Source organism: Heteronotia binoei, chromosome 5 (genome assembly GCF_032191835.1).
Source record: "Heteronotia binoei isolate CCM8104 ecotype False Entrance Well chromosome 5, APGP_CSIRO_Hbin_v1, whole genome shotgun sequence".
Lineage (NCBI taxonomy): Eukaryota > Metazoa > Chordata > Lepidosauria > Squamata > Gekkonidae > Heteronotia > Heteronotia binoei.
Window position 1 is genome coordinate 119085817 of NC_083227.1, and position 25218 is coordinate 119111034.

Genomic DNA, 25218 nt, shown 5'->3' on the forward strand with positions numbered 1-25218 from the left:
GAAGTGCAGCAATTTTAAAAGGAATGGCCCATCACCCAGAAGTGATGTGGTTTAAAAACTGGTTAAATAACAGGAAACAGAGTGAGTATAAATCACCACTTTACTCAACATCCCCCCCTCTCCATTTCTAACTACTATTAAATACTACTACTTCCCCACTTTCCATGCCCCACCCCCAAATTTCTCAGGATTTCCAGGAATAGGCCTGACAACTCTAGTGGTAGATCACCTGCTTTGCTTGTAGAAGGTCATGGATTCAAGCTCTGACATATCCAGTTAAAGGGTTCAGGTCAGGAGTCCCCAAATGTTTTGAGCCTATTGGGCACCTTTGGAATTTTGTCACAGGTCAATGGATGCAACAAACAGGCTGCTGGAGGAGGTGGAGTCACACGAAGAGGAAACCCAAGTGCAAAAGAGAGGTTATTTAAAATAACGGGAAAGAGAAGAGGAATGAGAGAAAATAAAGACTGCACTGTAGTGGCAGCTACTGTGGAAACATTATTTTAATCTTTACAACCAATCAGATCTCCAGTCATAAATCAGAATTCTGCATGGCAGGAGCCCCATGTGGCCCACCCACTTTCTAAGAACACTTGGTGGGTGCTAGAAAAAGTGTTAGTTACTGCCCAGAGGTGCCACATCAGGGAGCCCTGATTCTGGCAGTCGGTGATGTGAAAGTCCTTGACCAGGGATGCAGGAGGGCTACTGCTAGTCAGAGTAGACAATACTAGTTTGAATTGATCTATTAGCTTTATGCATTCATGTGAAATTGCACAAGTTTTTGAGTTGACTGAGGTCATACAGGAAAAAAAATTATTTACAATCAATTTTCATTGTTCTTGCACTTTAAATATATATATATATGATTTAGACCTGTGTTAAAGAATCAGTAATCATAGGTCTGAGGGTTGATTAAGTGTGATAATTCTGCTTCTTCATCAATTTTGAAGATGCTTCATTGATGAGGTGGTCCTGCCCCAGTCCTTCCTTTGCTTTGAGAACACCTCTGAAGACTACTTAGAAGACAACCTATTTGAAGTAGTGCATGCATCGTGGTCATGAGAGCTACAGAGAGAACAAAAATCATTCTACAGTGGTGGTCATGGTTGGTGTCCCTGGTGGATTCAAGGCACTGACACTGGCTCAGACATTACCTGAGCCTCAGGCTTTTCATAGATAGTTATGACCAATGCTGATTTCTTACTAAGACTGCCCAAATTCAGCAACAGCAGTTGCAGCAAGTCTGCATCTTAAAGAAGGTGGGAACAGGAGACTATTTTACACTCTCCCACAAAGAAGAAGAAGAGATGGGCCTCTCAAACAAGAGTCTGCACACTTAACCACTACACCAAACTGGTTCTCCAAAGCAGATTAAGCAACACATATTGCCACTAGTAATTTATCCTTACTATTCAGCACTATTTCTATTAGAAGAGCCTGTATACCAAAACTTAATGTCGTCTGCCAACTTAGCCACTTCACTACTTACTCCCAACTTCAAATCATTAATGAAGTGAAAAAGCAATGGACCTAGTACTGAGTCCTGCGATACACCACTGCTTACCACCTTCTACTTTGAAAACTGCTAATTTACACTCACTCTCCTTTTCCGTTGTTTAGCTAGTTTTTAATTCACAAGAGCACTTAGCCTCTTATCCCATGACTGCTGTGTTTACTTAGGAACCTTTGATGAGGAACTTTATCAAAGCTTTCTGGGAATCTAGGTAAACAGCATCTATTGGGTCACTCTTGTCCACATGCTTTTCAACCCCTCAAAGAACTCGAAAAGGTTACTAAGACATTATCTTCTCTTACAAAATCCATGCTGATTCTTCCTCAATAGCTTGTGTTCATCAATTTGCCTACTAATTCTGTCTTTAATAATGGATTCCACCAATTTACCTGGTATTGACATTAGACTGACTAGCCTGTAATTTCCTGGATCTCCTCTGGAAAAATTTTTTAAAGATAGGAGTTCCATTAGCTATCTTCCAGTCCTTGGGAATGGAGGGAGATTTTAGTGATGGACTGTACATTTTTGTCAGGAGATCCACAAATTCACATTTGAGTTCTTTCAGAACTCTTGGATATATGTCATCTGGGCCTGGCGATTTGTCAGTTTTTAATTTGCCCATCAGTTGTAGGACCTCCTCTCTCATCCCCTCAATCTGACTTGGGTATTTCAACACCCCTCCTGAAATCAGTGGTTCTGGAGTGGGCAAACACCTCCCATCTTTAACAGTGAAGACAGAGGCAAAACAAAAAAGAAATGCATTCAGTTTCTCTGTTATTTCCCTATCATCCTTTAGTAATCCTTTTAACCTTTGGTCATCCAGGGGTCCCATTGCCTTCTTGGCTGGTTTCTTGCTATTCTGTGTTTGAAGAAATTTTTATTATTGGTCTTTATGTTTTTTGCAATATGTTCCTCACAGTCCCTTTTTGCCTGTTTGATCACAACTTGCATTTTATTTGCCAAAGCCCGTGCTTCCTTTTATTTACCTTTTATTAAAGGAATCCTTCTTACCTTTTACTTTCCATAAGAGAAGCTCTACTGGTAGTGCTTTAGATCTACCCAATTGAATAATAATTATTCTGAAGTCTAAGTGAAACTCTTAACTTTTGTACATTTTGTTTATTCCACAATAAGAGGGACAGAAAAGTGGAGATGAGAAAGACAAGGGAGGGGAGACTTTCAGCAGTGGCAAAAATCATCTGCCTTTTCACAATATGATAGTGAGGTTCAGAAGAAGCAACAATATAGACCCACAGGATAGCACTGTGATTTGGGAAGGATTTTGTCTTATTCTCAATTATCCTTGTTTGCCCTAAGTGATGTAATCAATTGTTAAAATTCAATTAGCCCTCCATGATATCATCAGGTATCCAAGTCAGGTATCTATTGTAATGCCACTATATCATCACATCTACTAAGCGATTCCCAGTTGCCTAATAATATCTGTGCAAGAATGTCCCAGGAAGAACCCTTCCTCAGCTTTCTGAAAAGTAGCAGCAAGACTAGCTAAGACACACAATGCATTACTCAGAGAAAACCTAGCACCATTCAGACATGCAAATTATCACATGAGAGGAGAAATCTAAAGTAGAGAAAGCAGGCTCAATGGGTGAGATATCTGAGCAAAACTGAAAACCAACATCGGGTGTGGTGTGTTAGACTGGGAGGCTGGTGTTCAAATTCTACCCACCATGAAGTTCCCTGGGGGACTTCGGCTCAGTGATACACTGTCTGCCTAATGCACCCCACAGGATTGCTATAGGAATAAAACAAGAAAGCAATAACCATGTATGCTGTCCTGAGTTCCATGGAGGAAAGGTTGAATAAAAAAAATAACTTGGGTTATATAATAATACAGAACTACTGATTGTAATGTAGATGTTCTCATGTAAGGAACATGCTTTTAAAAAGATGATGGTACAGTGTGCTACGCAAACCAATGGATACACAGGTATATATTCTTCTGAAAACAGTCAAATATATTCCCAAAACAGTCCGCAGAAAAACAAAGCAAGGAAGTTGATGTCCAATCTGGATTAATGTCTGTATGCTGGAAGAACAGTCTTCATAGCAAGATACAAAACAGAAAAAAAGAGGCTAGCATTTACAGTGTCACCATAAGTAAAGTTACCCCTTCTAAGTACCCTAAAGTAAATGGGGTTATTAGAAGTCTGCAACTCTACTACGGATGGCACTGTTAGTATCTGAGTTTTAGATCACAATATCTACCGCAAAAGTTGTTTTTCTCTGCATCTATTTAATAGGGTAAGGGGACATAAAGTGAGCCAAAGACATTTGATTCTTTCTGCAATTATGCTGATGAAATAGTTGATATCATGAGCTAATTTTAGCCAATTGTTTCCAGCTGTTATGAAAAGGGAGGGAAAAAACCCTCTAAGCCAAAAGACAAGAGTCATTTTTCCCCTGATTAATGGTGTCGGCACAATGAAATAATTTCTTATACTTAAAGTGGTCCAAGAAAAATCATTTGCGGGGGGGGGGGGGACTGCCTGCACGGACATATTTTATCCAGAAGGTTTTAAAAATGAAAAGTATGATTAAAGTAAACCTCATTACTTTAAATAATTACAGAATATGACCTGGTTGAGATTTTTAATCTTTGATTCATTTTTGCTCCTGTGTTACTCACCTGATTTTTTTTGCATATTTAAATTGTGACAGGTAGTTCACTCATAAGAGCGAGTTATTGTATTAAAAATAATTCTCCATAATCAACCAATTTTACCTGTAAAACAAAGCAAGATGACAATGCCAGTAGGCATTTCAATAGTGCAAATCAGCATTTTCTTTTAAAATTATTTAAATATGCATTTTGTACAATAATGCAAAAAGTTACAGTGTAATCCCATATGCATTTTAGTTACTGGCAATTCTCAGTGAGTTCAGTGTGACTTGCACCCATGAACAGGACAACAACTATAACTTAATTATTTTCAAACAGAACACAAGATTTAGATTATTAATTTCAGCATTAATTTGCTTAAGTCCAATACTTAGGGGTGTGCATGGAGATATATAAAACCAAAATTAAATCCCATATATGCTGTTTCAAGTCTTCTCAAGGATATATGAAATGGCCCCAAACGTTCCTGAGATTCTGGAAATAGCAACAATTTATTTCCTAGAATTTTGGAAGTTTTTGGCTTTAGGGATGCCCAGGTGCGGGAAAAAAGAGGAAAGAAATGGTCCTGCCAAACAGCAAAGCCTTGAAGGCTAACCCACCAGCCCAGCCAACCATCTACCATTTTCTGAGGCCAGTCAGGTAAGTCTCCTTTCCCTCAGCCAGCTAACATGTGACACTAGAGTTGCTAGAAGACCAGCTTTCAGGCTCCATTATTTTTTATTGTATGACTTGGCCTCTAGTCCAATAGAAAGGAAATTTCCAATATCAGTAGACCCGGCTCTTCCTATTCCTGCATTCTCATAGGGAAAACAGGAGGGAATTCCAAAATAGGAGGGAATTCCAAAAACAACCCCAGATTTTTGGGGACCCCCAAAAATATCCTGAAAAAGTAACAAAGATTTGGAAACATTGGGATAATGAAAAGCATACCCTTTCTGAAATTTGGACCAAAATTAAGACAAGAGCTTGGAATACAGTTGCCTCAGAGCTTCATACTACTCAGTTTCCTCCTGCAGCTACCACACACAGATCCACGCAGAGTCCTACTTAAATCTATTCAAGGGGGCTTACTCCCAGGATAGTGTTAGGACAGGACTGTAAGTGCATTATTTGGGGGTCTCACAGTAAATTTCAGTCCTTATTATAAGATCCTATTTATTTTACCCCCAAGGAAGTGTTACTGAAAAGTAAAGAACATGTGTGTGGTCTTTTTCCTCCCCATGCTTTACTTAAATAAATAGGACTCTTTCCATTTAAAATACTACTGAAGGAAAAAGGACTTACCTGGACTCTTTCTATTTAACAGCTGAGGGAAAGAGGACTTATCTGGACCCTTTCTATTTAAAATACTACTTAAATAAATAGGACTCTTTCTATTTAAAAAAAACCTATTTGTTCACTGTATGCTTTAGTGAGCCATGCAATGTACACACAGTGTAATTAAGGTTATTTTTCTGGAGCTAAGAAACTCTATCACTGTTAAAAGACTGCATTGGTAAGAAGAAAACTAGGACTTTGGTGTCTAATGGTGTGTTGGATCAATGTAATGTATCCCTTCACCGCACTATCACATTTATTAAAATTTTGAGCAACAGAAATCACCCATGCCTGAACAGTGCTTGTTAACTCACATGTATGGCATGTGTATGCCTATGTTCCTAAGGACACCACCTATCCTGATATGATACTGAGCCACTTAACCCTCTCAAGGAAAAAAAACCCCTCAATTATACAACTTTGGCATAGGGGTCAAAGTGACCCCACGTTGCAGTAAAAAGCAGTGGAAACCTGATAGCTCTCAGTCATGGCATTAGCTACTAAGAAAAGGATCAGGCCTCAAGAATAACTTCCTTCAGAAATGCGGGACAAAGGAGAATAAAATTTGGAATTGGAGTCAAAAATACGCCTCATTGAAGATGTCAAAACTCCACAGAAATGTAAATGGGGTCAAATTGTCCCTCTCATTTTTAAAGCAGAAGACACAGTTGGGAATCTATAAACCTGATTATTTTAAAGAAAACAATCACTTTTAACTGTTACGACAATGAAACTTAATATGACAACAGTGGAACAACAAATGAGGACAAAGGGAAGCAATTAGCTCAGAAAGCAGGTGGCCAGGGGTCACAGGTGAACAGTTCAATGCACAGGTGGCCACGAGTCATCTAGAGTAACTTCCCCCTGTAAATTTGAGATGGTCATATCAGAGGTTTGGAAAATTTGAAAGTGAATAGTTCAGTGCAAAGGTCAGCTCAGTGGACAGGTGGGTGGGGTCATCTGAAGTACTTCCCCCGCCCCAGATATGTAAAGTTGAGATCACTCGGAGGCTTGCAAAATTTAAAGGACAAGGCGAAGCAACTAGCTCAGAAAGCAAGTGGTCAGGGGTCACAGGTGAACAGTTAAGTGCACAGGTGGCTATGGGTCATCTAGAGTAACTACCCCCTGTAAAGTTGAGATGGCCAAATCAGAGATTTGGGAAATTTGAAGATGAATAGTTCGGTGCAAAGGTTAGCTCAGTGGGTAGGTGGCTGGGGGTCATCTGAAGTACTTCCCCCACCTTAGATATGTAAAGTTGAGATATGAGATAAAGTTGAGAAGATCACTCTGAGGCTTGTAAAATTTGAAGGACACGGGGAAGCAATTAGCTCAGAAAATGGGTGTCCAGAGGTCATTTAGAATTCCAGGCTTTGTAGTGCCTTCAAGTCTGGAAAATGTGAGGTTCAGAGGATGCTTTCAAACATGTCCAGGCTTATCCTGCTGGGGGATAGAATGACCCCATTTCCAAAACTGTAGTACAGTTCAATTTGCAGTACAGGCATGAGGGAAGCTTGGACACAGCACAAACGCAGGGCTTTTACCTGCTCCTACTATATACTCAACAATTCAGGTTGCAAAGACTGGTTTCCCTAGGGGTCATTGCAACCCCCAATTCCAAAAATGGTGTAAAACCTCAAAGCCAAATAATATCTATAGATATAAATGATGAGAATATTTTTTTCACTACTTGCTTCACCTTTCAATTAAATGGAGATAATAGGTGTTGGTCTTATCTATTTAAACATGAGAACATTTTTTCCCAGTATTTGTTGGAGGTAAATATAAACCCCAATAATGATTACACATAGTGCTTTCATTTTCAAGCCAAGTCTATTGGGGGCCAGATGAACCTCATTTACCATTTTGATGCAACTCAAAATTTAAAAAAGGCAGTGGGGAGGGGAGAGAGGGTATTCAGCACACTGCAGTTCATTGAGGAGAAGGCTCAAGAGGAATTTAGTGCCTGTAGAAAGCTTTAAATGGGTAAACCAATTTTTTCCCATGACTTCCTGGGTCAAAAAACCCCAATTGCTTGGAAGTGTTAACTATATGCAAGTTGGTAAAGTCTCATGAAACAAGGCTTGCAACAGCATGAACTGCAAGTTCCCAATAAAAAACAACAACAAAAACAATCCCATAGGTACCACCAGTCATAGAAAAAAATCTTGAAAATAAGAAGCTGTTCTATCTGAAAAACTCAGAAGTGGAATGATGCATGAAGAGAAGTACTGAATGATTCTCATTTAATAATATGCTTCAGATACAGAGTCACAAACTTCTCTCTACTCCATGTCTGTTTCCCAGCACTAAATTCCTCAGGTCAGAAAAATGCAACAATTCTACACTCAGTTTCACAATTTTAAACTTCTTGCCAAGCTAAAAGACACACACAATTATTTAAGGAAAAGTTAATTATATTGAAAGTCCTGCATGTTTTAAAGTTCAACCATTTCAGCATTCCTCACCCCCATAGTATTATCTTAATCCTGGAAAAGTTATCTAACCTAAAGACAGGGCCTTTTTTGTAGAAAAAGCCCAGCAGGAACTCATTTTCATATTAGGCCACACCCCCTAACATCACCATTGTTTAGAATAGACTAAACTCAGCAGAAACTCATTTGCATATTAGGCCATACTCCCTGATGCCGAGCCAGGCGGAACTGTGTTCCTGTGCGTTCCTGCTCCAAAAAACAAACAAACCCAAAAACACTGCCTAAAGAAGATGATGCTTCTCAGGAAAAACAGGACATCTTCAAGTTACTGTATTTCTAAATCAAACCTCTTCCAAAATTTCACATGGCAGAATGCAAATCTATTTAAAATCCAACAATAATAAATACTGTAGTCCTAAAATATTTATTTTTGTTCTTAACTTTGAGCTCATGTCTTCTTGCACAATGTAAGATGGTGAGCTTTGGAGCACCCCTTAGTCCCACAGGAGACATGGACTACCAGGACCGGCTCTAGGGTGCATAGCGCCCCAGCAGCCTTTCTGTTCACTGCCCCCTCCATGGTGCCCCCTTCCGAGGCACCTCCTCCCTTACAATTTAAATGCTCAGGAAGGGGCGAAGGAGCACCATGCTCCCCAGGCTCTTTAAAGGCTGCCCCCCGCCGATCAGCTGATTGGCAGGTAAAACACATTGGAGGTTTGTGGCTCCTATGCTGGCCCTCCAGATCAGTGTGGGGTTGAGGGGCATCAGCAGTGGGAAGGTCGAGTGAGCTGCTGAAAGAGTGGCTGCCACTGCCTCTCCCCCTTCCTTCCTGATTGTGCCAGAGGGCCGGCATAGAAGCCGTGAGCCTCCTCTGCTGATTGGTGTGGGGTGGCTTTAAAGAGCCCGGGGAGCGGCACTCCATTACCCCTTCCTGGGCATTGAAATTGTAAGGGAGGAAGGGAGAGGAAATAGGAATTTGCCTAGGGGGCGGGCAGGGAAGGGCTGAATGTGGCACACCCCTGTTGGCGCCCTGTTGGCCGGCCCTGTGGACTGCCATGCAAGAGCAGGTGAGCCTTTCAACCCATCTAAACAGTCACAGTAGGCTGAAACCAAGAACTCTCTTATTGATCCCAAAATCACAGTCTCTCTCTTGCTGATCCCAAAATCACAGCCAAGGTGAAGCCAAATGTGCTGCTGCACAAGTTTTTAAACATCTAGACCATCATGTGTATGGGATAGCCATAGGCTCAGGGAGTGGGGAATTTCATATGGTACTGGCACAAAACTATGGATTATGATCCAGATATACACTTTATATATTTACTAGGTTGAGAGAAAGAGAAAACTTATTTTTCCTCATCTGCTAAAGACTGAAGACAGAGTACTAAGAAAAATGCAACTTCTTAAGACAATCATATAATTATTGCAGAGAAATAAAGTCATCTGGAAAAGTCTGAAGAATTTGGCTTAACAATATCGTTTACTCATAAGAATACATTTATCTATTTGATCCAAAATATAATTTAGAACAAGTTGGTTACAACACTGTATGTCTATTTCATTGTACAATGTTGATTCTGTGTCACAGTAGTTTACATTGGTTTTACAAGAATATAGACAAGAATAAAGTACTATTTATTATTCAAACAACCTCCTAACAGAGCTTGCACAACAAGAAAGCCAGTTGGATTTGGCTTTCAACATAAGACAGAGAAAAGAAAGGGAAAGGGTGCAGTGCAATAAAATTCATAAGATTCTATTACAAGATGTAAAAAAAGAAAATTCTTTCCATAAGTCATCCAATGGAAGCTGCTTTTACACATTCCTTGTAGCATTCCTTGTAGCAGCTTTTGGTCCTAAACATGTTTCACAATATGATATGATAACTGTTTTATGCATAGTGGAAAGACATGTAGAATAGATTTTAAAAACTCTGACAAGGTAAAATGGGAATAATACTGTGCAATACATCCTCTTCTATTAGATACAGAAAGTATACTTCCTCATCTAAACAAATAACCTTGTTTCTTCTGTCTTTCAAATTAGATTCTGACTTGCAAAAATACTTGCAGCACACTGTTGTTGATTCACGCTAACCTTATTCTATGTGTTAGACAGACTTTAGATTCCGTTACAATGGAGATGATTTTTCCCATATGGACCAAGAAAATGTAAATTTCAGCTATGACACAATGACTGTTACAGTGCCATCCTAAGCAGAGTTACATGCTTATAACTCAACCAATATAAATGGAATCAGAAAGATACTACTCTGCTTAGGACTGCATTGCCACTCTTCCATTGTGCCAGTAACTGGGATTTTGAGTGGTGAAAGAAGCAATGTCAACGTCTATATACTAAAAGAAAACACTTTCCCCTATGTTCCATGAAGTTATTTTGAATGATACACTATGTTGCATACTTGAGAGCTGCAAATATTTGCAATAAAGACTAAACAAATGCCTGCTGATATCCCCTATCCCAGGGGTGGGCAATGGTAGCTCTCCAGATGTTTTTGCCTACAACTCCCATCAGCCCCAGCCATTGGCCATGCTGGCTGGGGCTGATGGGAGTTGTAGGCAGAAAAACATCTGGAGAGCTACCGTTGGCCACCCCTGCCCTATCCCATCCAAAATGCAGGTAGCCTTGGTATCCTATACTTACAATTGTGAAGTTCATAACTTTGAGAATCCAGATGGTCATGGCAAGGTTCACCAGAATTAAAATCATTAGAAGTAGCACAAAGAAATAGAGGCACCTCTTCCGCCAGCCATAAATCCCCACTTTGTACACATGTGGTCCTTCTGAGCTCTGCATGGTGCTCCTGTGTGTGTACTGTTCCTGAGACATCTGAAACATAAAGGTGTACATTAAGCTACAAGGTAACTCAGACGTATCAGAAGACCATGCTTGCATTGTAGAGCATTTTAAAAATACCTGCTGTACAAAACTAGATCCTGTGGTTTGCTATTGCATTGCTCTTCTGTTTGGCTATTTTATATAGCAATGAATCATAATATAAGTCTATTATATACATTTTGAAATACACACACACACACGGAAGAATTTCCCATGAAGACTGGTCTCAAATGGCTCTCTTAGCAGCTCCAGGTTTTTGCAAGGCAGGCACTCTAGGGCCCTCAAAATCCAGAGGGGAAAATCTGCACGCATTTTGAAAAAGAAGGTGAGTTCAGCACTTTGTTTTGAAGATGCAATATTATTTCTCTGAGGCTTTAATTCACACAAAGAAAAAAAAATCATCTTAAATAAAATTATTCTTGGATGCAAAGAAAGGGCACAGAAGGGAAGTGTTTGGGATTCTTTCCCTGAAGCAAGCTTAATATACAATGGTTTACTTAGATGCAATCAAATAATGCCAAAAGATACACATACCTCACTGGTGTTCTTAGAGAACATCTTTATTTAGCAAAGCAAACCTATTTTTATCTTAGAGTAATTATGATCTTTGCTCCATGGAATATAACATAGCTTAGTGTCCAGTAGTCCAAACACTGCTTGGACCCTAAGGTGCCAGTTTGTCAGTGCAGTGGAACCTCCTCTGTTGGGATAGTCTTGACATTAATGTGCTATATACTTTATATATCAAAGTAAGGACAGCTTCACCCATAGGCTTGAAAACTAAACCTTCTTTCTCCGGTGCTCCTCTTTCTCCATTGTGCACACATTTCTCCTTTGTGGAGTATGTACTTGCAGCATTAGGAATTGACCTTGCTCAAATAAAACCATTATTTTTCAGGGACCTAAAAGATGCCTGAAGCTAATGTTCTCCAACATATGACATGCTATACGGGAGTGTATTCAGACATAGCCAAGCTGAAATTAAACCCAAAATTAACTGTTTCAGATCAGCTTGGAGATATCTGAAATAACCCCAAGCACTCCCAAAATTCCAGTAGTAATAATAATGTAACTCCAAAAATTTTGGGAGTGTTTCAGAAGCTGCACAAGAGGAGAGGGAGGAATTGAAAGTGCTTCTGCCAAAAAGCTCTTTGGTGATAAGCCAAAGAGTCATTACTTTCTATGGGAAGATGTTGTATCCTCCCATTAGAAGATCAGGCCTTTCAAATTTAAATGATCAGTGCTCAGCCAGACAGCTGAGGGGCATTCTAAATAATGGCCAGTAGCCTTCAGAGTCCAGGAGTCAGGTTTATCTTCCACTGAAGATATCCCCTTTAAAATTTCTGGTCTGTATTTTTAGTAGGGTTGTAGACTTGCCATCCAAGGCCTAGGGATGAAATCTGCCTCCCATCAGGGGTGGAATTCTAGCAGGAACTCCTTTGCATATTAGGCTGCACACCCCTGATGTAGCCAATCCTCCAAGAGCTTACAAAAAAGAGCCTTGGAGGATTGGCTACATCAGGGGTGTGTCGCCTAATATGCAAAGGAGCTCCTGCTAGAATTCCACACCTGCCTCCCTTTGAAAATAATGCCCCTTTAAACTGTAAAGGAATATTATCTTGAATGTGTATAGCAGTGATTAAAATAATGCCTCTTTAAAAATTAAAGAGGTATTATTTTCAATGGGAAGTAGATTTCATTCCTAGAACTTGGATGACAAGTCTATGACCATCTGAAAATAATGGGCGGTAAACCCAGCCTCCAGAGACTGGGTTTATTGCCCATTACTTACAGCACCTTCCAGCTGATTGGTGGCTGATATACTCTTTACAGGGCCTCCGGAGTTTGATGGCCAGGTCCTATATAATATAAAGGATCAGTGTGCCACCAAGCTACTGTTTACCAGAGTGCTCTTCTTCTTCCTCTCCCTTCCTCTTCTTCTGTCTTGAACAAAATGGGAAATGATTCCCACATTTTTCTTTTTAATATCAGGTCTTTTTTTAAAGACATGATTTTGGAGTGCCAAAATCCCTGAATACTATGCCTGAAAAGAAATTACAAAGATAATATCAGATTTCCTGAAATTTTGGCACAGTGAAAAATTATCCCTTGAAAGAAAGAAAAAATACAGGAATTTAAAAAAATGTTTGGAAGTGAATGCTGCTAATTTGCTCCACAATAGACAAAAAGGAATGCAACTGGAAATAAGAAACACAAAAATTCCTCATCAAAGTCTCCTTAGTATGCTCAAGAATCATGGAGTAAAAGGACAAGTCCTCTTGTGGATCAAAAACTGAGTAATTAATAGGAAGCAGAGAGTGAGTATAAATGGGCAATTTTCACAGTGGAAGATGGTAAGCAGTGGGGTGCTGCAGGGCTCAGTACTGGGTCTTCAACATTGGAGTTGGGAGTAAGCAGTGAAGTGGCTAAGTTTGCAGATGCCACTAAATTGTGAAGGGTGGTGAAAACCAGAGAGGATTGTGAAGCACTCCAAAGGGATCTGTTGAGGCTGGTCAAGTGGGCGTCAACATGGCAGATGAGGTTCAATGTGGCCAAGTGCAAAGTAATGCACATTGGGGCCAAAATCCTAGCTATAAATACAAGTTGATGGGGTGTAAACTGGCAGAGATTGACCAAGAGAGAGATCTTGGGGTCATGGTAGATAACTCACTGAAAATGTTGAGACTGTGTGTGACTGCAATAAAAAAGGCCAACACCATGCTGGGAATTATTAGGAAGGGAATTGAAAACAAATCAGCCAGTATCATAATGCCCCTGTATAAATCAATGGTGTGGCCTCATTTGGAGTACTGTGTACAATTCTGGTCACTGCACCTCAAAAAAGGATATTATAGCACTGGAAAATGTGCAGAAAAGGGCAACTAGAATAATAAAAGGTTTGGAACACTTTCCCTATGAAGAAAGGTTAAAATGCTTGGGGCTCTTTAGCTTGGAGAAATGTCAACTGCGGGGTGACATGATAGAGGTTTACAAGATTATGCACGGGATAGAGAAGGTAAATGAAGAAGTACTTTTCTCCCTTTCTCACAATACAAGAACCTGTGGGCATTCAATGAAATTGCTGAGCAGTCGGGTTAGAACTGATAAAAGGAAGTACTTCTTCACCCAAAGGGTGATGAACATGTGGAATTCACTGCCACAGGAGGTGGTAGCGGCTACAACCATAGACAGCTTCAAGAGGGGAATGGATAAACATATGGAGCAGAGGTCCATCAGTGGCTATTAGCCACCATGTATTGTTGGAACTCTCTGTCTGGGGCAGTGATGCTCTGTATTCTTGTGCTTTGGGTGGGGGGGGGGCTCAGTGGCAGGGCTTCTGGCCTCACTGGTGGACCTCTTGATGGCACTTGGGGTTTTTGGCCACTGTGTGACACAGGTTGTTGGAATGGATGGGCCATTGACCTGATCCAACATGGCTTCTCTTATGTCCGCATGTAGAAAATGAGTACACAGTTCAGATTATCATGGCATAATATAGGCAGTGCAGTATAACACCAAGAAATAGGAATGACTGAATATGAGTGAACATCTCAATACATCACAAACAGCTGGCACTCTGACCCAATTGTCAGGGAATATGGAAATTGTGGGGAAACAACATCTGTACTGCCTATGTGCGATCTCTCTACCTGCTCCCTGGTGTCACATTCTCAATCATTCCAACATGTCCCCGTATGTAGATGAGCTTTGTCTCTTTTGTTGGAAATATGTATCTGTTTTGTATGTCCTTTGCAATGTTCTAAAGTTCCAGTCATTATAGGGTTAACACTGTGCCTGGTTCCCTATTATCTGCATGACCTGGGAAGAAGATACTGATGGCTGTCAATCAAGGTCTAGAAGCGGGAAAACCTGTTTTGTCTGTTTGATCAGTTAGTCAGGTGACTTCCTTTGTTCAGGCAGAGAGGTCAAGAAGAAGGGGGAAGTGGTCTTCCATTAAGCACATGATCTTCTACTGTGAGGATGTAGTTCTATAATGTTTGTTATTTTCACCTCCCAGTACCCTTTCCCTGTAGTAATAAATATGTTTTTGCTTTTTCATGTTAAATGCCTCTCAATGATTATTTGATCCAGTGATCCATCGCACTGTTTGAGATAAAGAAATAGAATTTCAAACAGAAATCCCTAACAAAATCCCTAACAACAGCAGAGGATGGTTCTTGGTTTTTGCCATCAAGCTGGTAGCTTATAGCAGGGGTGGCCAACGGTAGCTCTCCAGATGCTTTTTGCCTACAACTCCCATCAGCCCCAGCCAGCATGGCCAATGGCTGGGGCTGATGGGAGTTGTAGGCAAAAAACATCTGGAGAGCTACCGCTGGCCACCCCAGGCTTATAGCATGGATTGTTTTTTTGAACTCTAAATGATTTTTTAATCTGGATTGCCTTTGAGAGCATTTAGAAAGCAATAGAAAACAAGCTGCAATGCTGTGCAGTCAAGCCTCAATTTTAAAACGACGTCCTTTTTTTCTGTTGCCATTACTGAGAGCATTCTGACTTAAATGAGCTTTGAATTTGGATTGTCTCAATCCGGAAACGCTGCTACTTTTGTCTAAAAGCCTCAGATGTGCCAGAAAGAGAATTTTTGGAGCTTTTTAACCCTTTTTCTGTGGATTACGTCAGAGAACTTGGAAGAGCCTTGCTGCAAGCATGCGCACACATCCAGCCGCCTTTTCTCTGTAGTGAGAAAGGAAGAATCTTTAACCCTACCCTGCCTGATTGCTGTGAAAAATGTTGAACCCAGAGAGAGGAGCCAGTGGACCTTCTGTTTCCACATCTTCAGGAACAGCCACTCATTTTAAGATGATCAGAAAAGAGCACAAAAGGGCAACCATCACAGAAATATGGATACTGTGATACTGTGAAATCTATAGAGACTGTGAAACCTAAAGAGGAACCCAAGAGCTGGAAACAAGTGTGTGATTTACCTAATGAAGAAAAAGAGAAATGGATTCAAGCAATGGAACAAGAGATACTATCCATTTATGAAAAAGATATATGGATTCTTACAAAGCTACCTGCAGGAAGAAAGCCTGTTGGATGCAAATGAGTCTACAAAATAAAGTACAAAGATGACGGAACTATAGACTTGTACAAAGCAAGGCTAGTAGCCAAAGGCTATGCACAAGAATTTGGAACTGATTATTCAGAGACTTTTGCGCCAGGAAGTGGTCTTCCATTAAGCACATGATCTTCTACTGTGAGGATCCAGTAAATGCCTCTCAATGATTATTTGATCCTGTGATCCATCGCACTGTTTGAGATAAAGAAATAGAATTTCAAACAGAAATCCCTAACATCTTTAAGATGTAAATATCACTTCTCTGTAAACCCTTTATTGTTTTCTTCATGACCAAATTTCATTTAAAATGTAAAACATTTCCTCTGGAAAATAGATACATCTGTCACTTATAGCCATCTTCCTGGACAATTATCCTGGTTACCAAAATAATAATAATAATAATAATAATAATAATAATAATAACAACAACAACAACAATAATAATAATAATAAATGTTTTATATCAGCCATCAATCTGGTATTCAAATTCTGTAATGACAGATAAGAGGCCCCAAAGTGCTGAAAAATACCTTCTACCAGTCATCTTATTTGGAAGGAGCGTAAATAAAAGTGTTGCCCAAATGACACATACTCAGTAAAGCATATTACATTACTGTGGGGGGATGTTTATATAAAAAGTAAAGATGTTGCATCATAAGTGCAGAGATTTTTGGCAATATACAGTAGAGAAGCTGGGAGTGGGGATATATGTTATCATTTGTTCAATTTTGTCAGCAAGGGATCCACAAGTGAGCCCACTGTTGATGTCTGAACCAGTTCACACCTCAAACATTTCTCTTTTTTTTGTAAACATAATTTTATTTTTTCAAGTAACTATAATGCAGAATTCTAGAGTATTTCAGCATTAATTCCATATGCAGTGTTGTGATCAAAAGCAGTTAGCGCAGATTCACATATAAGATAAATTCAAAAACAAAGGGAAAAACAATCTCAATGATATTATTTCAGGTGTACAAAAATACTTGAACTTTTACATGCATGTTCTAGTACTTATGTAATCTCTCATAAAACACTTAACATTGTTAGTCATCTTATTGCTACCAAAACTGTAGTGACATTACCATTTCAGGGATCTCTTTTTGAAGAATAAGGTATTCCAGAATCGGGTACCAAATAGTATAAAAATCCGAGTTCTCCACTTCTATATCTGCTTTTTGTCAGGTCTGTTAGTTTGTCCATAATATAGAGGTGCCAGAGTTTTGCATGCCAGCGAGTCAGGTTTGGAGCAAATACTTGTCTCCATTGTGTTGCTATGGGTATTTTAGCCACAAATATTAATAAGGCAATTCTTTTGGACATTACTGGAATCAGATGTAGATGATCTCTAGTTTAATAGAATAGTTTCTGGCGACATGGGTACATTTATGCCGGCAATGAATTTTATCTTATCAATTACATTCAAACAATATAAATAAAGTTTCAGGCACCATAACCAGCAGTGTGCATATGTCCCCTGTTGTGAGCATTGTTTTCAACATAGTGGTGGGAGAGCTCTAGTGCTGTAAGACAGTTGTTTAGGTGTGCAATACCAGAAGGTATATAGTTTAAACGTAAGGGCCTTAATTATTGTTATATTTGTTGTGTTCTTGAATTATTTCCAATTATTGTCCCAGTGTTCTTGGGTAACTATAATGGAGCATTCTTTTTGCCATCGTTTTTGGTATGCTATATTGGCATTTTGTTTTTTGTTTTGTTTTTTCAATTTATTAGTTTGTATATTTTTGAAACAATACCTCTAGAAACAATACCTCTCACTAAGCTTCAATATCATCTCCAGTTCAGATAGAGGCTGTTTCATGATTTCTGCTAGTTTAATTGAGGAGCATAGATGTGACAATTGGAGATATTGAAACCATGGTATTTTCCAATTTATTTTTGTTTCTAAGTCTTTCTTTTCTAATATTATATATTTGTTTTTTACCATTAGATCCATTAGTCTTGTTATGCCAGTGACATGCCAAAATTTATATTCTAATGCATTCTTCGCTGGAGAGTACCACTTTTGTCCAGTAAAATATGAAAGTCTTGAAATGGTAATAATGCTTATGTACACTGTCCTGTTCTTTCAATATAGGTTGCAAGTAAGGTATTTCTTGTTGGGTTTGCCAGATTATTTCTTTTCTAGAATAAGTTAGAGAATATTCATTAAGGGCATTTACCCAGTCAGGTTCATTCTGTTCCCTTAGCATAACTGTGACCTTTGACAGATGGATTGACAGATGTATTGTATAATATTTGGGAAGTTCATACCTCCCTTCCTTGTCTGTCTGTAAAGAGTACTTTCTTTGATTCTGTGTCTTTTGTTGCACTAAAAGAATTGCAACAGTATTTGTTGCCATGTTTCCAGAAGAGTCATTGGAATGTTTATTGGAATAGCTCTAAATAAGAAAATTAATTTAGGCAAAATAAAGGATTTAATCAAATGAAATCTTTCTGTCCAAGAGAAGTGTTTCTTTTCCCAATCACTGAATTTGGTTTAATTTCTTTTGCCATTTTAATATGATTGTGTGCAATAAAATTTGCTAGATTTTTAGGTATGTTAATACCTAGATAAGGTAAGTATTCTTTAATCATTTGAAAATCATTTTGATGTATTATATTCTCCTCTGAGTTGACTAATAATATAATATTTGGTGTGATTGAGTTTGGATTTCGTGTGGATTTGATTTGCAAGCCTGAGACTTCACAAAAATAATGAAGCACTTTTTCCACCTCTGGTAGGGATTTCTCAGGGTTTGTGAGCAGTAGCAGGATGTCAGCTCCATGGAAGGTAAGTTTATACTCTTTTTTTGTTCATTGTAATCCCCTGTATATTTGATGCAGTTCTTATCATGTTAGCTAAAGGCTCTATAGAGAGTGCAAAGAGTAAGTGGGAAAGAGGACACCCTTATCATATACCTCTTTCCAGGAGAAACCTGTTTGACATCTGACCATTTATTTTCAAGTAAGCTTGTGGAGTGTCATATATTGCTGTGATGGCTTGTAAAAATACTTTTCCAAAACCCATATGTACTAATAGTTGTTTCATAAATTTTGTTTCTAAGGAATGAAATGCCTTTTCAAAATCTATTGATAATGCTGCAATTGATAATTTTTTGGAATTGGCAAAGTGTAAAAGGTTGAAAACTTTGTAGGTATTGCCTATAAGGTCTCTTCTAGGCATGAAATGTACTTGATCTTGCTTAATATATTCGGTGATGAATGTATTGAGGCATTTAGCAATCATTGCTGAAAATTTTTTGAAATCAACATTCAGTAGGGAGATAGGCCTGTACAATTGTGGCAAAGTGGGGTCTCTTTGTTCTTTTGGTAATACTAATATAGAGGCCTGATTCCATGAGGGTGGTAGGTGACCAGTAATTAAAATCTGATCACATGCCGCTAAAAGGGGATCTGCTAAATTTAGTTTAAACACTTTATAAAATTCAGGCACATATCCATCTGGACCAGGTGCCTTATTGCATTTTAAGGATTTTATGGTATTAAGAAATTCAGTTTTGTTGAATGGTTTGTCATTAAGTCTCTATGTATTTAATTTATTTTGGTAGAAATAACTGGAAAAATTGAGTAATTTTAGTGTTAGGAATTTTATTCGAAGCGTATAATTGAGAATAATATTTCAAAAATATATCTAAGCTACTTTTAGAGCTTGAGTGTAATTTGCCTGTTTTGTCTCTGATATGTGACTGTCCTTGTCAGTTTTTTAGTTTTTATTTATTTATTTAATTGGATTTATAACCCACCCTCCCCACCAAAGCAGGCTCAGGGCAGCTTACAATAATAAAACATTTACAAATATTAAACATTAACTAATTAAAACCTTAAACAGTATAGCAATTAAAACATTATTAAAACAATTTGGTGCTAATAGTACATTCCAATAACTTCAGTCTTCTTGAGTATCCTCATATGTAGCAATCAGTTAAAAGCAAGTTGAAATAAAGCTGTCTTGCAAGCCTTGTGGAACTGGACAAGGTTCCACAAGGCTCTTGCTTCTTCTGGAAGTTGGTTTCACCAATAGGGGGGCACTATAGAGAAGGCTCTCTCCTGACTGGTCTTCAATCTTGCTTCCCTTGGCCCAGGGATCGATAACAGTTTCTGTGTCCCTGATCTGAGCGCCCTCTGGGGAACATATGGGAAGAGATGGTCCCTAAGGCAGACAGGTCCTCAGCCATATAGGGCTTTAATAACCAGCACCTTGTAGGCGAATCCGGTACACTATCGGCAGCCAGTGCAGTTCCTGCAGCCCAGGCTGTATGTGCTCCCGCATGGGGAGCCCCAATAACAGCCTAGCCGCTGCATTCTGCACCAGCTGCAGTCTCTGGATTTGAGACAAGGGCAGACATATGAGCCAAATTTTGCTCTATGAGACAAAATTTTTAAAGATTTCATTGAGTCATTCCAATTAGCATGTTTTAGGTAAAGTGCATTCTTTTGTAAATTTGTTATGTCTAGGAATTCTAGTTTTCTGCGTTCTTCAATTAATTTTTATAAGTTTTCTTACTACATGAGACTTTGTGTTGATTTTCTAAGTTTTGTATATTTTGGGTGATCTCATTTCTTTGTTTTTCTTTTTGTTTTGTTTTTCAGAAAGGTGGTTTTTGCTATCAAGATACCTCTCAGTGATGGTTTTAATGCATCCCAAAGGATCTCTGGATCAACTTCAGGTGTGGAATTATCTTGAAAATAATTTTTAATATATTGTTCTATTTCTTGTTTTATTATGTCATCTATTTTGAGACCATTGAAATTGTGCTGTCATTTGTTCTTTTAGTTTGTTACAGCTTACCCAAGCATGATCTGTCCATTGTTTAATTCCTATTTCTGCAGGGTTCTAATATTTCTCTGCTGGCAAGTATATAATCTATTCTGGTATGCACTAAATGTTTTGCTGAGAAGTATGTATAATCTCTGTCATGGGGATGAAATTGTCTCCAGATATCAAATAGATTATAATCAATTAGAAGTTGGGCAAATTTAGTGGGATTCCTTTTTGAGTTTTGTTTTTTCCCATTGCATTTTTTATCTTGATTTAAGTCTGCCAAAAAGTTAAAGTCACCACCCACTAACAATGGGCCTTCTCTAAAGTCATTTAGCTTAGCTAACGTGTTCTGCAGAAATGTAATTCGGTTAGAGTTAGGTCCATAAATTACAGCTAGTGTGGTGAGTGTATTTTCCAAAAGACCTTTTATGAATATGTATCTAGCTTCTAGATCATTCTGAGTGTCTTGGAGTGTGAACCTTACATTTCTGGAGATCAGGATTGCGACTACTCTTGATTTGGAGTTACCTGGCGCTGTCATTGTTGGAACCAGCTTGTTTTGAAGATGGGGATATTAGGGTTCTTAATGTGAATTTCCTGGATAAAAGTCAAATCAGGTTTTAGTTTGAAAAGGTTAGAGTATATTCTTGCTTTTTTAATTTTGTTGTTAATGCATCTCACATTAAGCGTGAGAACTTTAAAATGGTTAGCCATTCATTTGTTCTTAAGTCCCCAAGTCTGCTAAATTATCACTTAGTATGCAATATTCTAACTTTTGTATTTTTCTTACCTTTAGCTATATTTTTTATTTTTCCCCATTTCTATAAGTGTAGCTGTAACAAATGCCAATGGTACTGATCACAGAATAACAAACTTTTATACTTTTACTCTACTAAATTAATTGATTAACTACTACTAATAACTTACCCTATCAACTCTGTATCATCTATCTGTTTTTCTTACTATCTACTTCTAACCTACACTAACTGAACTCCTCAAAATTTATTTCAAACTACAATTCTTTCTATCAAAAATATTTTAAAACTACTGTCTAATAATAAAGAATTACATTTTTAACATTAGAATGAACAGTTCCTTATGGTCCCTGCCACTAAAAGCAAGAGAGTATACTGGTAAATACTACCAACCTTAGGAACACTCTAAATGAGGGCAATAACTCAGATAATCAAAATAAATTCAATACCATTCACAGCCCCCCCCCCTTTACAATTACATTCTTATTATTATTCTGACAAAATCTTATAGCATTTTTCAACTTTAGGTACTGTTTGTAGACGAAGAAAGAATCGGAATTTTGCTGGATTTTCCCTTTGGCAACGCAGCTGTATAATGCAGTTTTCTTTTAGTTGAGGATCTTTGTGTTTCTGTTGGAGTTTTCAAACCAAGTCTTTGTAGAAGCTTTATGCCTGTGTCCATGTCTTTTGCCTGAAGACGCTGATTTTTAAAAATTACTTGAAGTGTTGCTGGACCAGACCATTTATATCTTTGATGAGCATTTTGAAGTTGCTGTGTTATTGGGCTTTAGTTCACGCCGTTTATTTATAGCATCAGGTGAAAGATCAGGAAAGATTTCTATTTTTATTACGTTGTAATTAAGAGAGTTCTTTTGTCATGCTTCCTTGAGGATATCTTGTTTTGTTCTGGGGTCCAAAAAAGTTACTATGATGTCTCTAGGACCCTTACATTTCGTATTATATAGTAAACCCAATCTAAAAGCTTTTGTTATGAGGAGATATGCTTCTGCATCCAGGTTGAGCTCTGCCGGTAGCCAAGTTGAGATGAATGTTCTTAGGTCTTCTTGTTCTGGTAAATTCTCAGGAAATCTGCGTAGTTTAATATTATTTTGCCTGATTTCCAACTCCAGTGAAATAATTTTTGTAGCCATTAACTCAGTATCTTTCTGGAGCATCTGGTTTTCTTCTTGTAGTGTTTCTGCTAAAGTCAAGGCCATTTCAGCCATTTTTCAAGCGGCAGTTAATGTTTTAGTGATCTCAGCCATTTGGGTTTGCATGGGTGAGAGTATCACTGAGGGCGTTTTCGCACTGACTTTAATCGGCAGCGACGCCCCTCTTCAGCGCACAGGATCTGCCCGGATTTTGCACCAATTGCCGCGGAGCACCCGGAAGAGCCGGAAAGTCCCGCGGCTTTTGCGGCGCAAATGGAAACTGGTTTTTGGCGGTTTCCATTTGCGCCGCAAAAGCCGCGGGACTTTCCGGCTCTTCCGGGTGCTCCGCGGCAATTGGTGCGAAATCTGGGCAGATCCTGCGTGCTGAAGAGGGGCGTCGCTGCCGATTAAGGTCAGTGCGAAAACGCCCTGAAATTTGTTTAAGAAGGCTTTGTTCTAGGGAAGATAAATCCACCTTCGTTAATTGTGCTGCCTGGTTCTGCATCTCCATATCATCCGTTTTGTCATCAGCCATGTTTGCTGCCGCCTGAAGCCCACCCTACTTTTTTTGCTGTTTTTTTAATTTAAAAAAATACTCGCTTACCGGGTGGGAGTTCTTGCTGTCTTTTCTTGTCTGTTTCGTTGCAGCATTTGGGTTTTACCCAGAAGAGGGTGGTTTTTGCACTTTTTAGAGGCTTTATTGGGTGTGGGGGGGAGAGAGCAGTTTATTTACGGGTCCATCTTTGTCTCCCGTGATGCCATGCCCCAATTCAAGAAAAAAAATAATCAAGGTTTGGATTTTTTACAGGATTGGCAAGGAAGTGCTCTGTCAACTCCTTTTACCACAAAAGCTGTTAAGATTTGTGACACTATAAATGGGAGTGAGGGAACCAGTATTTTGAGAATACCAGCAATCTTGCCCCAGCTCCAGCAGGTGGATGTGATGTCAGGGACTCAAAACAGCAAAAAATCACCTCAAACATTTCACTACAGTGCTACCTATTATGTGCAAACTGATATGGTTACTTGAGCTTATAGCATGTGCTGAATGTCCGGAAAGGCTGCATTTCTTCCATTGCAGCAGTGAGAGGGGAACAGAGTTATTAGAGCAAAATCTCAAAATAAAGGGTACATTAGAGCTGTGACATCTAAAACAATTGACATCCATTCTGCTCTGTGGAAGTATGAAATGGAGCAATAAGAGCATCCATTAATTTTTATGGAACTGTGATTTTTGGAAAAAAGGGATGACCTTTTTAAACTACAGGGCATTGGCAGCCTACACAAGAAATGGAAGGAGTACCTAATTCACATTACACAAATCTGTGATTTTTGGACTTTTCCTCAGACTACATTCATAAACAGAGTAAGCAGAATTTTAGTGCCCCATTGATCAAACTACTACAGGCTCTTGTTCTTGTGCTTGCTTTAAAGTAATCTTACATAACCCTTCCCTATCTCCAATGGCTATCAGACATTTTTGAGTTTTTATACACTGAGTTCTTATGCAGTTTTGTGCTATGCGTTTTTAGTGGACTGAGTTTTTGCTTTATTTTTTATCTTGTATTTTGTGAGTTGCCTTGAATGGGTCATGGAACAGGCAGTAAATAAATGTTCCAAATACATACATACATTTCTGAGAAAAAATTAGATAAACGTATGTTGAGACTGAGCAAGTGGTTATACTGTCATAATTTCAACAGTTCATATTCTGCTGATTCTACGTGGAATCACTGTACTGAGACTACATGTGAGATTATGAAAGTATTGAATGGGTTGATTCCAGTCCACATTGAGAGAGATGACATCATGACAGTGAGCTGAGGCAGAGATGCTAAATTGAAAAGCACTGGGAGTTTCTCACAAGACAGTTTCAAGGCTAAGAGATAAGGAGAGAGTAGAAGGAATGTGCAAGCTTAATCAGCTCGTACATATTATCTAACAAACCCCGCATAGCCAACTAACTCATTTGAATGCACATGCAATGTATGAATTAGAGGGGGAGGCATGGTGGTGGGCTAACATGTAGTAGGTATTTGGAAAGACTGTTAACCCTGAGTATCTTCGCCAATAGAGAAAGGGGGAGGGCTAAGCAGCTGGGGTAGGTGATAAAATGCATTCTTTTGTTATGCACAGGGAGTTGTCTTACAACAGCTCCTTTATTGATCAATAAAGTAATTAAGGCTATTCCAGACTGATGGTGTTGTTTTTCCTCCCTGGATGCCAGGAAGGCCCACTTTGTCTCTTACAACATTGGCAGTTTTTACGGATTCCCCCCCTTCCTGCTACAGACACCTCCCATGAAATTCCTCAGGATATCCAGGATACCCTATGCTCAAAAAGCAGCATTTTGTGGAGATCAGTGGGCTGCAGTGGCAGGGGGAAAGTAGGAAAGTCCCATTCTGCCATTGGAAAATTTAATCTAGAAGCAGCCCAATATATAAACAGGGTCAAGCAACCTAAGAAAATATCTTAAGTCCCCTTTCCCAGGACAAATTTTGACTCTTTGGTAGTAGTAGTAAAATTTATTGCAAAATTTGCACATTCAGTTTTAAAAATACAAATTGTTTAAAATCTTAAATATATATACCCACCCCCCAGGAGTCCATGGTCTATCTGAAGCATTACCAGTTTACAGACACTTTGGATTATACCTAGACCACATACTTCTTAATCCAATTTATCCA

At 38.8% G+C, this 25218-nt stretch overlaps 1 protein-coding gene across 2 annotated transcripts in view; it reads right to left on the reverse strand.

Moving 5' to 3' along the window:
• The window catches only part of SGCD (sarcoglycan delta), a 366508-nt gene that overhangs the window by 332149 nt on the left and 9141 nt on the right, over positions 1-25218 (reverse strand). For both annotated transcript variants that reach the window (XM_060240255.1, XM_060240254.1), the window contains exon 2: positions 10571-10756. In XM_060240255.1, the coding sequence (XP_060096238.1) occupies positions 10571-10756 (186 nt within the window). The remainder of the gene's footprint in view (positions 1-10570; positions 10757-25218) is intronic.